Consider the following 13,918-nt stretch of genomic DNA (forward strand, 5'->3'; position numbering starts at 1 on the left):
CAAATTGTGCATTCATCACATCAGCCACAAAGCTAACAACGGCTGATACAATATGGCACCTACTTGATTGTCCAGGATTTAAATAGGATTATATATATTTCTACATGCTCTGGCCAATGTCCAAAAGTGTAGATGTCTAAAGTTGAACACCTGAATCCATATTTAGGACCTAAGTAAGTGGCTTGATCTTCAGGAGTACAGAGCACTCACAGTTCCCACTGAAGTCAGAGGGAGCTGTGAGTGTTCACATCTTCTGGGGGGGGGGGGGGGGAATAATAATAATAAAATCAGGTTACTTACTTTGGTCCTAAATATGGATTCTGGGGCCTCACTTTAGGCCCCCAGTATCTGAAACTGTTGACCTATAGGCAGCAGGTGTATTTCCATATTAATATCCAACTACATTAAAATACCTTGCTAAGTATTTAAAGTCAGCTGAAGCCTGTTTATCTATGGTCAGTTAATATAGGCTGCAAGCAGAATCTAACATACTAATTGTAACGCACACACCTCCTGGGTGTGGTGTTCTGTCCCATCTAGTGGTACCGAGACCACTTAGCGAGAGAGAGATTAATGAATCTGCTCTACAGCCTTAGCTAATAGCCATGTGGCTTTTAGCTCATGCCATTGAGGCTCATGCACTGAGCTCCAGAGGTCCCAGGTTCAATCCTAATAACCAGGGTCTGTTGGTGTTACATAATCACACAACAAAGCCAGTCTTATACAAGAGGAGCACTGCTTTTCATGGAAAAGCAGGAAATTAGCTTCCTTCATTATGTCTTGGGTAAGTCTTGTGAATGAAGCAATAGCCACCATTTATGATATTCCAGATTATTGGTTAAGGATGGGTAACTTTCATTTTTGATTCCTTATAATTAGCAACTAAGATCACCAAGAATATTTCTCAAACAGTTACAGAGGAGGCACAAATACAGCATCAGAACAATTCTTCTTGTAGTATTTCATAGAGTTTTGAATAAATTGACTACATAGGAAAATGACACACAAATAATACAGAGTGCAAAATGCTTTGCTGAGCCAGTTCCTCTGAATAGCAATCATATTTTTGTGTACACATGCATACTTCACAGTAGCTCAGCTATTGGGCTGCAATAGTGCTTAGTAAACATTCCTGGTTTGTTTTCCCAAGTCAAGCAAGCTCAGGGCCCAATCTGGGAGTTCTGGCTCTGGCAAAATTTGTCAGTGAGGACTGCAGGATTGGGCCCTTGAACTGCATTTTTCAACATCTTTCAATATCTAAATGCTCCCATCTCAAACAATCAGGGGAGAAAGAGTGCAGTTCATCTGAACTCCAGTTTCTTGGACCACATTTGTGGCCGGTTCTGAGATAGTAGACCAATATGTCAACTTACCCTGTACCAGTGCAGTGTTATAAACTGATTGTTTTCTATTCCCCACCACCACCCAAAATCTGTTGTTCGTAGACTACAAATTTTTAAATAAGGCTTTACAGATTTATATCGGAAAGCAACAAGATGAAATTCAGTAGCGACAAAATGCAAAGGACTACACTTATGAAGGAAGAATCAACTGCACAGGGACAAGATGGAGAATAACTGGCTAGGAGGTAGTACTGCTGAAAAGGATCTGGGTGTTATAGTTGATCACAAACTGCATATGAGTCAATAATGTGATGAAGCTGCAAAAAATAGTCTAATCTCACTCTGGGGTGTATTAACAGGAGTGTTATATGTCAGATATGGGAGTTCATTGTTCCACTCTACTCTGTAGTGGTGCGGCCTTAGCTGGAATATTGTGACCATTTTTGGCATCACACTTTAAGAAAGATGTGGACAAACAGGACTAGAAACTTAAAAGAAAAGAAGACTGAGGGGAGGATCTGATAACAGTCTTCAAATATATTAGGGCAGCAGCCCCCAAACTTTTGAGGGTTGCACCCCCCCTTGCCCCTGTCCGCACCCTGCTGCCCTCCCAGAGATGGGAGCGGGTCTGAGGGGGCGGGGTGTGGCAAGCCTGGGGCTGCAGCTGGGGATGGGTGTGGAGCCAGGAGAGGGGCTGGAGTTGGGGACAGGAGTGGAGCCGCAGCTGGGCTGTGGTGGGAGCTGGCAGCCGGGCCCGCAGCCAGGTGTGGCTCCTCTCCCGGCCCTACCCCCAGCCTCCGCCCTGGGCCGGGAATGGACCGCAGCCAGCAGTTGAGGCTGGGGGCGGGGGCAGGTGCTGGGACAGGAGCTGGGGAAGGAACCAGGTATGGGAGCAGGCCCAGAGCAAAGCTGGTGGTGGGGAGGGGATGGGTGGTGCTCCCTCCCTGCCCCACTGCGGGGCTGTCCTGGGACCTGCCGCACCCCCCTGGACGTTCCTCCATGCCCTCTAGGGGCACACCTCACAGGTGGGGGACCTCTGTGTTAAAGGCTGTTATAAGGAAGACAGGGATCAACTGTTCTAATTGCAAGGATCATTAAGTATGGGAATAGGCTTCCCAGGGAGGTTGTGGAATCCCCATAATGGGAGCTTTTTAAGAAGAGGTTAGACAAGCACCTGTCAGGGATGGCCTAGGTTTACTTGGTCTCACTTCAGCATGGGGGGAGGGGATGGGCTAGATGACCTCTTGAGGCCCCATCCAATCCTTTATTTCTATGATAAAATGACAACAGCACAAGTGGGAGGAGGTACGTTACCTCGAAAGTCTCTTCCACATTACTTTTTGGGTCTGATCCTGTTCCCACTTCAGCTCTTTATTGTTAGAAGGTTGATTGCATCCTTGATGCCGAAGATAGGACCCCAGCTCCAAAAGGTGAGAATGCAACCAAATGATAGTCACCAAGATGGTACTGGATTTCACTTGGCTTTACTCTACTGCAGCGCGCGCACAGCAACTCTGACGAGGAGTCAGCAAAACTTAGCAGCTAGCCTTGCAACAGTCTCCATTGGTACAAAGGGAGTTTTTTCCATGCCCGTATTTGCCAAAACTATTTGCTTGACTTTAAACCCTGCCCACATGCCTCCACTCAGAGTGGTGAATGGATTGTTTTTCCTTTTTGAGTCACATAATGTTCATGGACCGCAATTCCTGCCAAAGAATTCCTCGGGAAGTTTTAGAAAGCCCACGTTACTTTTCTGTAATTGAAGAGAGCTATAAATCTTCTGACTGTGCTCCTTTCCTAGCTGGAATAAACGTTTATAACAATCATTTTCTGTTGCTGCTCAGGGATTTCTAAATTTTATAAACATTGCTAAGCCAGGATATTTTCCAGCCTTACCTTGCAACATACTCCTGTATGCCGTATCCGCAATAGCATAGATATGGGGTGGCATCTCATGCCTCTTCTTTCCTTTGTACATATCAATAATTTTATCTGAATAGATGGGCAGGTATTTGTATGGGTTTACCACAACACAGAAGAGGCCTGAATAAGTCTGCAAGGAAAACCGAACAGAGAAGAATGGTGTAACTCAGAATGTTTCAAGAGCTTGAGAGACATGAAGATCAAACATATTTAACACAACATTTTAATAAGTGAATTGCTTTCCTATACAGCCTTTTATACAACACAACGATGATCTATCCATGGAGAAATCAGAATGTATACATGGGTGAAGTAAGAATTTTCAGTTACATATCCACCTAATCATCTCTAACAATAAGAGATAGCTACAAGAATGTTCAAATGTCAAGTTCTGTAGAATATCAGAGAGGTAGCCATGTTAGTCTGGATCTGTAAAAAGCAACAGAGAGTCCTGTGGCACCTTTAAGACTAACAGATGTATTGGAGCATAAGCTTTCGTGGGTGAATAGCCACTTCGTCAGATGCATGTCATGTGTCTGACGAAGTGGGTATTCACCCAGGGCCGGCGCTTCCACTAGGCGACCCTAGGCGGTCACCTAGGGCAGCAGGATTTGGGGGCGGCATTTTGCCATCCTCGGCGGCAATTCGGCAGCGGGGGTCCTTCCGGTCCACGTCTTCGGGGTGCTTCGGTGGCAGGTCCTTCACTCGCTCCGGGACCCGCCGCCGAAGCGCCCTGAAGAGGCGGAGCGGAAGGACCCCTGCCACCGAATGCTCCGAGGAGGAGCGCTGCCACCTAGGGCAGCAAAAACCCTGGCGCAGCTCCTGTATTCACCCACGAAAGCTTATGCTCCAATACATCTGTTAATCTTAAAGGTGCCACAAGACTCTCTGTTGCTTTTAAAAGTTCTATAGAAACATCATACTTTGCACACTGCGTGCCATAGTTCTTGACTGCAGTTACTTTGCTGGGGTTGCACAGGGTGAATGGGCAGAACTGGCACCACCATTCTTAGTGCTTGTATGTACATGGAAATGCCTACGGATCTGCATATGAGCAATTTCAATGAGCTGAAAAATGTTACAACCTCTGTTTACCAGATAGCAATTTGCTAAATTAAAATCTCAGGATAATTGGGGAAAAAACTTGAAACTGAAATTGAGTTTTTTTAAAAGTTGGGTGGTACGTATATAATGTAGAGCTGGATGAATATTGCGAAGATTGTTTGCAAAAAATCATTCCAATAGTTCCAAATTGCGGCTTGGTTAGACCACATTGTCTTTATTACCTGGCTTTGGGGGTTTTGTTAACACAAGAGTTTAGGGAATGATTGGTCTTTACATGTGAATAAGGATATTCATGCACACAAGAACACTGACTATTTGTTGTTCATTTGCTTTTCATTATTCTCTTTTATTTTAAAAGGTTTAAGCTATCCAATCAGTAGCAGAAACAATAGCACATGATGTATGTGATTAATCATGTACCACAAATAATGAATAGCAGGTAGTCAAAGTGAACAGTTTGCAAGCACTTCACAGGCTGAAATTTGTTTGCACGACTCTGGCTAGCTAGCAGATCTTGAACAATTCACAAATAAAGAACTATAAACTTGTCTGATCATTTATTCAGAATCAAAACTTCATGTTAGATTTAAAAAAGAAAATTATAAGGAAAAAAGTGTGTTGTAAAATATAAACTAAAATAGTTTAAGAATTTAACATCTTCCAATTACTTTAATTTATATCTATATAGATGAATTATTATTGGACAGTTTTTTAATATACCTTTTGAGTTATTTCACAGGAGGCTGCTGCTATTTGATCTTTCCCTTCCTGGATCTAAGGAATATGTCTGAGTATGGGTCTAGCTGTACAGCTAGCCATCACAAGAACCTCCAAAATGTGACCACGCAAAGGCATCTCTGCAGGCTTATGTCCTTGAGCAGAGACTTAAAATATGGGCACAGGGATTTCCCTTTCTTGACTTTATTAGGAAACAGCACAAGTTTTAAACACCAACTGAACACCGTATATGGTATTAAGCAAGCACAGAAATAGCATCCATCAGTTTGCAGTGCTGATCAACTGGTTGGTTACTTGCACTATGCAGGAGAACTCTTGTGGTCCATTCTGGTTAGGTCAAAGGACCCCAATGCTCACACTTCTACCACCTCTGGAAACCTTATGTGAGATACCAAGGAAAGTATGGTCAAGCTCTTCACTTTCTTCAAGGTCCCTACGCTAGAACTGGTGATGGTAGGTCACTAGTTACTAACACTGGATTCTCTTTGGCATTGGAGCCTTGAAGGGAAATCCCAACTCCAAACATTCTGAAATGATCCCGTATACTGGAGAGAGAGAGGAGAAGAGCTCAGAACTAAATGGACAGTGGGGTTTCCTGGAGACTGGGCAAATATTCAGTTAAAAAAAAATCTGTCTCAGGTCCTTTAACCAATGTTGAAGGACTATATATGTCTAAAACAATTAGAAGTTTTAAATAACAGTTTAAGGTTACATAGTGATTGAAAGATTGATTCCCTTAAGGCTTTTAAAAGCAAGGACAGCTGGGCAGTTTTATCTTGCATACCTAACATCACTTCCTCCCCCCGAAAAAGCTTGCAAGCTTCCCATTTAAGAACAGTTCTAACTTAGGCTTCAATTCAGCTAGGTACTTAAAAATCACCTGACTTTGAGCATGTGACTTGTCCTACTGGACTCAGTAGGATAACTCTTGTACTTTGAGTTAGGCATGTGCTTAAGTACCTTGCTGAATCAGGGACTTAAAGAGTAAGAAGTTATAGTGAAGTGGTTATTTAGGCAGGGAGATAATATGAGCTACTGATCCAAGCACAGGAGTCCAGGTTTTTAATCTGAGCTATGACATAAGCGCTGTCTGATTTTGGGCAAATTACTTGAGATCTTCCTTTCCCAACTTGTGAAAGCTTAGATACAATCCCAGGTACCTACCTGGTAAAGGTATTGAGAAGGAGAATTGGTGCATATGAAGCACTCTGTAGCCAAGATTTAATTATCATCTATCAGTTAGTGTTAAAAGATATTTCTGCATGGGTTAAATCAAGCTGCCAGCCCCCACTGATACAGTCTGCCCAGACAGGGGGATTCAGAAGCTCAAGTCACCCACATGCCAGTTCACAGAGGGTCTAGAGCTGGCAGGCACAGCCCAGAAAATCGGTTGGGCCATTTAGGGATGGGGGCAGGACCATGGCATCCTGGATACGTGTTGATTCAGTGCATCTTCTGGGCAGCTTCCACTGATGGGACTCCTACCAACCACAGGCTGTAAGTTAAAACTCCTCCTCTTAGAAAGTGCAGATGTTACTCCTGCCCCTGCCCCCCCAGGAGGTGAACGCCCCTCTTCCACAGCTGTCCTTGCAGACTCCTGGGAGAGAACTGAGCCTTTAAAATCTTATGTAAGCACTAAGGATGTAAACTCTGTGTGTTCAGTTAGTGTTAGAAATATTCCTTCTGCTCTCTCCGTTAAAAGCACATCATTTTCCTTTGAGTTCCAGGCAGTTGGGACATTATGGTTTCTCTCTAATCGTCTGATTGAGATGCACTTACTGGAATTGGGCAACCTCCTTACATCTCTCCTACTTCAAGCCTCAGAAAGACAAATACTAATCTGATACAGCCATGCCCTGGAAACTGAATCTGCTCACCTTGCAATGCCCTACCTCACAGACAATGCTGAAAGACACAGCCAGTAGGACTTTAAGGACTCTATTTGTCTTTCCAATTTGAACAATGGGCCTGACCTTCACTATACTGCTCTGACTATGGGGAACAAATCTCCCACCAACATCAATCCCCCAGCCATGGAGTGTGAGCCAAACAGTAGCGTGTACATCCAGGGCCAGGTCCACAACAGGTTAAATCAACATCACTTCACTGAATCCAAAGAAGCTATGCTGATTTATACCACCTGAGACTCTGGCCTCCAGTATGTAGATCAGAGAGTGGAATTCTACCCTAAAATTTGACCTATAGTCAGAGAGTTGTGTTAATGTGTCTTTGTTATATGGTACTGGGATAAAAAAATATTTAAGGAAAAACACCATGAGCTAGTCTGGTTCTAGTCCAAACATATTCTTCCTATATTTTAATACTTACTGTCTGAATTTTAAGGCAAAAATTGGGGGGGTGTTTCCCAGAATTCATAGTGACATAATTTAGTTTTAATGGGAGATTATCAATCAAATCTAATCTATCTACACAAATGGCCTGTTCCTGCTCCCAATAGAGTCCATTGGGAAGTTTTGTCACTTGTTGCTCGAAATATATATGAAATGTTTTACCAATATTCATGTTTATCATCATCCTTTGATCTAGGATTGTGTAGGACTTGGTTGTTTAGAAGGCAGATTCTATTTTTTCTGAGCAACATGAAATATGATAGCAAGAGGAAGGACAATTTTTATCCTTATTTCTTTCGGAATTTTCCATGATGCTCTAAAACAGGCTTGGAGTTTTTCCAGAAAATAGCCACCCTAGGAGTGTCTGCTACAGTGAAAGAAGTAAAGGTTCTATCTTCTTCCAGTGCCTCAGCTGCCCCAGGGAAAACAGCAGCGAATGAGCCAGTATCATTCAAGAAAACTGAACACTGGTTTTGAATGTGCTTAGAGTTTATGTTTGGGAAGTGCTCAAATCATATTTTCTTAAATAAGATAATGCCAGCAGGGAATAATAGCAAACACAACAGGATCGTTGGCTTAAATGCTAGTTCTACATGGACAGGTTGTTTTCCCTCTGATAATATCCCCATTTCATATACTTTTAGTAAGCACTAAAGAAAAGGACATATCTTAATCTTTTCCTCAAAGCTTATATGCAGGGAGCTTTTATCATGCTTGTCCAATTTTGTTGTTGAATGTATATTAAAAAGACAATATAATGTAAATGGACAGGGCAGGTAATTTGAACTTTCTATTCAAGTTATCCTTGTCTATAGCAAAATGAGGAGTCTACATTTCATTAGAGATGTCCTTCAAGGAAAAAGATTTTTTTTAGACAATTTAGGTCAAAATCTTCTCTCCGTTATGTCCATGTGTTCCAAAGAAGTCAATGCATGACTAAAAGTGAGGTGAGACTTGTTCCAATTAGTTAAGAAATGAATGAGAATGAAGCTAGGAGCTCTGTTTAAATGCCTGCCGATTTTTCTGAACTATAAGTGAGTTCACTAGTGTTAAGTGCTTGAGTAAGGATGGGCAGTTTTGTATATCACAGAACAGCAGATGGAAGCTATTGTTCCTTAGGCCTGATCCCCACTTAGTCCGGACTTCGGACTAAGGTACGCAAATTCAGCTACGTTAATAACGTAGCTGAATTCGAAGTACCTTAGTCCAAACTTACCGCGGTCCAGACGCGGCCGGAAGTCTCCCCCCGTCGACGCCGCGTACTCCTCTCGGCGAGCTGGAGTACCGGCGCCGACTGTGAGCACTTCCGGGATCGATTTATCGCGTCTTAACCAGACGCGACAAATCGATCCCAGAACATCGATGGCGTGCCGCCGGACCAGCCGGTAAGTGAAGACTAGGCCTTAGACTGCTGCAAGAAATAGTGAGCCATTGTACTGCAAATTATATTAATTTATGTGTGTTAAATTAACACCATCATATTGAAATCTAGTTAGATGAGAAAGTTTAAAGTAGTTTCAGATACTATGCTTGCTCTTGTGTCCTCCATCAAGTTTTATGATTTTTACAATCACATTTTCCTGTTTGTAAAAATGTTTTTCTCTCCTCTTTTGCTACGTGAAAGTCCTGTAACAAGGGAAATCGAGTAGCTATGTAAGAGAGAGTGGAACTCTGTGCTGTCAAATGAGCAAAGTAAACGCACAAAAAATGGATAAAATTTCCCCCTCTAATTTCTTTCACTTACAGTTATGTTAGGTGTTGTTTGTAACAGCAGCAAAACATTTTTAGACAGAAGTGTGATTTCTAAATTGATGGTGTCCCTTCAATGACACTTTAACAAATAGTTCAATATATTCCTCTCTCAGATTAGAATCTAATCATAACCTCAGATGCTGAAACTTGCACTAGTGAACTTCTTTCAGAGATCTTGTTTTTGCTAAGTTTATTAAGCTCCCAAATGAAAGGCACCAGATTTTACACCTCTTAAAAGGTTTTATTTGATGATTAATAAGTCTCTTTGTAGCACTGCATAACTACCTAATTTTCTGCCTGATTTCCTACCTTCCACTTTAAGGATTTTCATGTTACTAATGAGCAAGTTTTAAAAGCAACAGTAAAATTTGTCAGACCAGCTCCATATTTCCATCCAATCACTGGTGACAAATATCACAGCAGCACAATTTATCCATCTTGGGGCGTTATATTGCTGCCCATCACCGCAGTATCTGAGTGTCTTCCACGTAAAATCAAGAGCAATGGTGAAGTCTCTACTGGATATCATGGAGTCTCTTGTTCTACAATTCAGTAGATGTAGTTATGATTAATTATAGGATTTGGTAATGATAAAATACATCTGTGCAGACTGGTGGATGGAAATATCTTGGCTATACAAGTTCAATGCACATGATCATCAGGAGAATTCCAAATTGTTTTGATCAGTAATTTGAACAAAAAAGGAAACATTTTCGCTGAAGAATGGAATATACTGAACAGAATTATGGTCCTGATTCATCAGACCACTTAAGCATACAAGTAGTTCTACTTGATTTCCATTGGGACTATTCATGTGTTTAAATTTAAGCACATGCTGAAGTAACTAGCTGAACTGGAGCCTGTGTGCTGATTTATACCCTGGCAACCCCACTAACTTCAAAGGGAATATTGCCTGAACAAGGACTGACGGGTTAGGCCCCATAGGTGGGTAGTGTTTTGGTAGTGTTGCGTTTTTTGGGCGGGGTGAGGGGGGAGAAGGAGACTTAACCTCTGAGGACAGGACAAGAAGCAATGGGCTTAAATTGCAACAAGGGAGGTTTAGGTTGGACATTAGGGAAAATTTCCTAACTGTCAGGGTGGTTAAGCATTGGAATAAATTCCTCAGGAGTTTGTGGAATCTCCATCATTGGAGATTTTAAAGATCAGGTTAGACAAACACCTGTCAGGAATGGTCTAGATCAGGGGTAGGCAACCTATGGCACGCATGCCAAAGGCAGCACGCGAGCTGATTTTCAGTGGCACTCACACTGCCTGGGTCCTGGCCACCAGTCCGGGGGGCTCTGCATTTTAATTTAATTTTAAATGAAGTTTCTTAAACATTCTGAAACCTTATTTACTTTACATACAACAATAGTTTAGTTATATATTATAGACTTATAGAAAGAGACCTTCTAAAAACATTAAAATGTATTACTGGCACGCGAAACCTTAAATTAGAGTGAATAAATGCAGACTTGGCACACCACTTCTGAAAGGTTGCCGGCCCCTAGTCTAGATAATACTTAGAATCATAGGACTGGAAGGGACTTTGAGAGGTCATCTAGTCCAGTCTCCTGCACACATGGCAGGACTAACTATTATAAGTCCTGCCATGAGTTCAGGGGACTGGACTAGATGACCTCTCAAGGTCCCTTCTCAGGGGTGAAAGTAGAAATAGGAATTTACCGGTACAGGGCTGGGGCGGGGCCGGCTCTAGCCCCCAGAAGGGGCAGGGCCTTGGGCGGAAGGGGCGAGGATGAGGGGGATCAGAGCCAGCCCCAGCCCGCCCTATACTGGTAAGTGCCCTCCCCCGCTGGGGTAGCAGCAGCAGCCGGGGGCTCCAGCAGCAGTTTAAAGGGCTCAGGGCTTGGCCGCCGCTACCACCCCGGGCCCTTTAAATCGCTGCCGGAGCCCCCAGGGCTCTGGCAGTAGGGCTCCGGCGGCTATTTAAAGGGCCGGGGCCGTAGAGGCAGCGGGAGCCCCGGGCCCTTTAAATAGACGCCGGAGCCCCACCGCTACTCCAGGGCTCTGGGGGCTATTTAAAGGGCCCAGGACTCCCCTGCTTCTACTGCCCTGACCCTTTAAATAGCCCCGGAGCCCTGGGGTAGCAGCGGTGGGGCTCCGGCGGCTATTTAAAGGGCCCAGCGCAATAGAGGCAGCAGGCGCCCCGGCCCTTTAAATAACCTCCGGAGCCCCGCTGCCGCTACCCCAGGGCTCCAGCAGCGGGGCTCTGGTGGCAATTTAAAGGGCTTGGGGCTCCAGCCGCTGCTGGGAGCCCCAGGCCCTTTAATTGCCACCTGAGGAAGCCGGGCCACCCCGGTATGGCGCATCTTGCCGGTACGCTGTATCGGGGCGTACCGGCTTACTTTCACCTCTGTCCCTTCTAGTCCTATGATCCTATGATTCTATGATTATCTAAGGAAAACCTCCAAAGTAATCACTGTTCTTTCAGAATTAGCAAGTCTTTGGGCCTTCCCCTGAGCCTGTGTGCAAAAGAGCTACAGAGGCTGTATCCTTAGTTACAATAGGAGAAGTCAAACAGGGGGAAATGTAGAATATACAAAAAAGTCAAATGGAAACGTGGACCAAAATGCATTATACATTGGGAAGCATCAGGAGGAAAGGCATAATCCACACAGGTCATTGTTCAGAAACACAGAACCTCTGCATTGGCTAAGGTGTGTCAGTTTCATGACAGGACTCGGTCAACACATCAGCAGATAACAGCGATAAATCTGAGTTTACTTACGTAAATTAGACCTGAGAAGTATCGCTCTCTTAGATTGTGCAGTACTGAAGCTTCATTGAGGCAAGTCAGCTCTGCCATGTCCTCCACTTTGGAGAATTTTGGAGGGTTCATCTTCTGGATGTCATCCTTGCTGACTGTAATTTTCTTTCCATTTTCTGCCAGCTCGACGACAACCTCATCTCCTTTCTCTTCCTTGATGCTGGCTGCTTCAAATCCTTGCTTTTCTGAGGGGACCCATACTAATCTTTTAGCTGTCCAGTCTGCTTGGGCAAGTGGGCTGTTAAGGAAGTTTTTGTCTACAAAGAGGAACTTCTCATCATCACTTAGCTGAGTTTTCTGTGCCATTTTGACTCAATAGTCACCTGTTGAGAAAGTAAAACCTTGTTTTAAAAGAAGGCAAATGTGAATTCAGAGTTCCAATCAAAACATGGTTAAATAGTGATTGCACAGAAGTTACATAGTACTATTGTTAGTGTCATAGACATCACCTAGTAGTTCTGAATCTAGCCATAAAAGATGTTTGGGCAGATTTTCATTAATTTATATTCGGCTGCCACCATCACTCAATTGCCTTAATCCTGTTAGGGTAGCGTGGAGTTCACTAATATCTCTCTAAAACTGTTAATTAGATGGTATTTATAAAATACTATTGACTCTTGCAGGAAATTGTTACTAATTAAAGTCTTATTGGGAAACTGTAAAATCTGATAAAAAAGAGCATAGAAATGTTACAGAAATCTACTGCAATTTATAAACTTATATATATAGGAAAGCTTGCAACAACATACATAGTTGTATTCTGGATCAGTTTGACTGAAAGATACATTGTAGATAGGAACCACTCATGTCATTGTAGCGCAGCAGTGTTTGACCTTGTGTACCTTCGTGCCTCTAGCACTAAGCATTCTCACTAGAAGGTCACTGCCTCTGGAGTTCACTCCTGCCACTCATTTGGCCCAATAAAAGATATTACCTCACCCACCTTTCTCCAATATCCTGGGACCGTCATGGCTACAACAAACACTGCATACAATCTATTTTAGCATTAACCTGGCCATTTTTAGGGTCTCATCCAAAGTTCATTGAAACCAGTGGGAATCATTTCATTGACTTCAGTAGTCTTTGGCTCAGGCCTTTATGGAGCAGTCTAAAATTAACCTTTCGGTCCAGGCAGTTCAGGAACTTCAGGTTCCTTAGCATTTAATCTATTTGCTAGGTCTGACCACTTCTGTTCCTTAAGGCTATATAACTTAGTGTTGTGTGTGTGTTGGGTGGGAGTAGAGAGAGGGGAATAATTATGGGGAGATTGAGAGGCAGAGGGGCCAGGCATGCAGTATGAGGCCATGTCTACACTACAAACTTTGGTCGATGCAAGTTAAATCGGCATAAAGCCATCATAGTTGTTATATCACTTGTGTGCATCAGACCTGGCTTCTTACATTGACGCTGGGCATACTCACCAGGAGTTCTTATGTCAGTGCACAGTGAGGTGCACGATGGGAAAGTATCCCAGTGTGCAACCCACCACCATCCAGTGAATGGTCTTTTGGGAAGTTTTGGTAATACAATCCAGGGATGACTGGGAGCAAAGGGACAACTTCCCAGCATGCAACTATCTTCATCCCATGTCATCTATATCCCATAATTGTTGTACCTTTTAAAAAAAATCCCACAAACCCTTGCAATCCACCATCTCTAACAGAAGCTGGGAGCTTGCACAGCTCTGTACTATTGTCATAAGCTCTGAAAGCACAGGATGCATGATCTTCTGGTATTTACAGAGCCAGGAGAAGAATCAAAGCAATGAGAAGCGTGATGATTTCTTGGAGAACAGACTGCTGTGGGACACAGTGAGAACCAGTTCAAGCGTGTTGGTGGTGTTCACAGAGCAGCTACAGATGGTGGAGTGCAGCTTCTGGGCCCGATAAATGAGCACTGAGTGGTGGAATTGCATCATAATACAGGCTTGTGATGATGAGCAGTGGCTGCAGAACTTT

At 43.4% G+C, this 13,918-nt stretch overlaps 2 protein-coding genes across 4 annotated transcripts in view; both read right to left on the bottom strand.

Moving 5' to 3' along the window:
• The window catches only part of LOC135973815 (uncharacterized), a 1,510,190-nt gene that overhangs the window by 977,729 nt on the left and 518,543 nt on the right, over positions 1-13,918 (bottom strand). The window lies entirely within an intron of this gene.
• MYH11 (myosin heavy chain 11) overlaps positions 1-13,918 on the bottom strand; it is a 101,795-nt gene that overhangs the window by 76,257 nt on the left and 11,620 nt on the right. For all 3 annotated transcript variants that reach the window (XM_005307565.3, XM_005307564.3, XM_005307566.3), the window contains exons 2-3: positions 11,922-12,283; positions 3,240-3,396 (exon numbers count right to left, since the gene is read on the bottom strand). In XM_005307565.3, coding sequence (XP_005307622.2) covers positions 3,240-3,396; positions 11,922-12,266 — 502 coding nt within the window. In that variant the 5' untranslated portion in view covers positions 12,267-12,283. The remainder of the gene's footprint in view (positions 1-3,239; positions 3,397-11,921; positions 12,284-13,918) is intronic.

The sequence above is a fragment of the Chrysemys picta genome, chromosome 10, assembly GCF_011386835.1.
Source record: "Chrysemys picta bellii isolate R12L10 chromosome 10, ASM1138683v2, whole genome shotgun sequence".
Classification (NCBI taxonomy): Eukaryota; Metazoa; Chordata; order Testudines; family Emydidae; genus Chrysemys; species Chrysemys picta.